Here is a 2174-nt window from a genome sequence, read left to right on the forward strand (position 1 = left end):
TCGAATTTCAAACCTTGCAGATAACTTTTCTTCACAAAATATAAACCTCGAACTGAAAACTATGGTACTTCTCTCAAAGAGTCTCGAGACGTCTATTGATATTATAGACTCGGTCCCATGTTAAGTCGGTGGAGAATCACGTCTATAAAATGGACTACATGTACGTTAGCTTATTTCTGATCCCTCACGATTGCCTCAGAAATATGGGTCTAACATTGCGCTTTGCCTTTCAGGTGCTCTTGCTTACAATTGTCGGGTGCAGGGATTACAGAAGTTTCTCTGCTATAGGGCGAGTCCAGGCTGAGTCTTTCACGGCTGCAGACTCCAGCGAATTCGGGACGAGGCACATCAATGGGCCAGGCCAAAGAATGAGGACTGAGAAGCTGGAGAGGAGGCCTAATGTCGTGATGGATCTGCGACACAGGGACCATCCACGGTCGCCGTTTCGGGCAAAAAACGCAACTCTAGGGGAGATTCGCCAGGCGGCGGCCATAAGGGACGAGGCGCGGATGGCGCTCTATATCCGCAGCAGCAGAAGTTTGTATATGGGCGCAGATCATTATGAGATTCAAAACAAGGACGAGGATTATCCTACCGACAACTCCACCAGCAACTCCATATTGCGCCCGTACTTCGGTCAGGTCGTGTCGGGAGGCGACACAGGGGCTTACTACCTGACGGTCAGGCTCGGCACCCCGCCCAGCACCGACCCCTACCATCTGCTTATCGAGTCCACCAGCGACGTTACTTGGCTCGCATGTAAGCCCTGTCCGGTGTCCAGCGGCGGATTCTGCTCCCTGAATGAGACTACCCCTCTCTGGGACCCCTTCACGTCTTCCAGTTACATCCCTACCAACTGTTCCGACAACCTCTGCAAACGTCTTCCCAACAGAGAGGATTGCGTTTCTGATTTCCTTAATCCGGGCCAGCTTCAGTGTGCGTACAGTCTCCAGTATAACGGCTCTGTTTCAGGGGTGTACGGAACAGATAACTTCCGAGCCGACGCCGGCAATGCTGTTATCCCAGGCGTCGTATTTGGGTGCTCCCATCAGGTTGCTGGCTTCTCGAGGGGCTCTGGGATTCTAGGATTAGGCGCCGGCAACATGAGTTTCCACAACCAGATAGGCCGCCCCATCTTCTTCTGCGTGCCCCCCATGGATCTTAATCATATGCCGATGAAGGGCTTCCTCGGGTTCGGGTCCATTAATCAGTTCCCAGACACTGATAGTATGGTCTCTCTCGCGGTGGTGACGCACGAAGACATCAGTATGCCAGGCTACTTTGTGACGATGACAGGTATCAGCGTGGACGGGAATCTCCTAGACATTGACGAGTCGGATTTCGGGACGGTGAACGGGTCCACGGCCAGCACGATGATAGACATGGGCACCACGCTAGGCTATCTGAGTCCTTACCTCTACCAGACGCTCAAAGATGCCATCAATTCCGTGGCCACAGATTTTCTGTCGAACTCGATTTTGGATACGTGCTACCAGTTTCCGAACGGCACCATCCCCGAGACGTTCCCTCGGGTTGCCCTCCACTTTGATGGGGGTGCCATCATGAACCTTACCGCCCACAACGTCCTCAGTCCCGCCCCCGTCGACAACGACCACCATCACTGCTTGACGTTCTTAAGCTCTCCCTTGGGCTTTAATATCATTGGCAACGTGCAGCTTGCCAACTTCCTTGTGGAGATTGACCCCAGTGCACAAACCGTCCAGTTTGGTCCCTATCATTGCGCACTCTCCGATGAGGGAGCGGGATTCATGTGACACTCATTGTCGCCCAACGTTTTGGCTAATCGGTGTGATTTAGTTTCAGGGACTTGAACATTGTTCACCGATGAGGCATTCTTGATGAGAAATCTTGTAACTTCAAATCAGTAGTCTAAAGTTATTTGCTAAGCCTCTCAAATTTTCCTTGATGTAGATGATAATGAACAGCATCTTCTCATGTAGTTTGACATTTTGGTTCTCTTTCTCCATTTAAAATTGTACATATCGCTTGGCCGTGGAAAATGCTCGACACGCCATACTTTTGTTCCACTCTAATCTTTCCACGCACTATCTATAAAGAATGCTTGATACTTCGCTCTTCATTTGATCCAATCATTAGCATAAATATGGAGTAATTTTATGCATGTATGGTTGGTCTTTCGGCATAAGTTTTTT

General features: G+C 50.1%; 1 protein-coding gene across 1 annotated transcript; it reads left to right on the forward strand.

Annotated features, from left to right (window-relative positions):
• The first annotated feature begins 203 nt into the window (after positions 1-203).
• Positions 204-1775, forward strand: LOC148040429 (aspartic proteinase nepenthesin-2-like). The gene has a single exon (XM_087663900.1). The coding sequence runs from the start codon at positions 204-206 to the stop codon at positions 1773-1775; it is 1572 nt and encodes a 523-aa protein (XP_087520026.1).
• Positions 1776-2174: the final 399 nt, after the last annotated feature.

Source organism: Lygodium microphyllum, chromosome 2 (genome assembly GCF_053477565.2).
Source record: "Lygodium microphyllum isolate KBCC chromosome 2, Lygodium_microphyllum_v1.1.10, whole genome shotgun sequence".
Classification (NCBI taxonomy): domain Eukaryota; kingdom Viridiplantae; phylum Streptophyta; class Polypodiopsida; order Schizaeales; family Lygodiaceae; genus Lygodium; species Lygodium microphyllum.

Bases quoted from the DNA above. Each gene is read 5' to 3' on its own strand.
- LOC148040429 (XM_087663900.1), top strand. From the start codon at position 204: ATGGGTCTAACATTGCGCTTTGCCTTTCAGGTGCTCTTGCTTACAATT.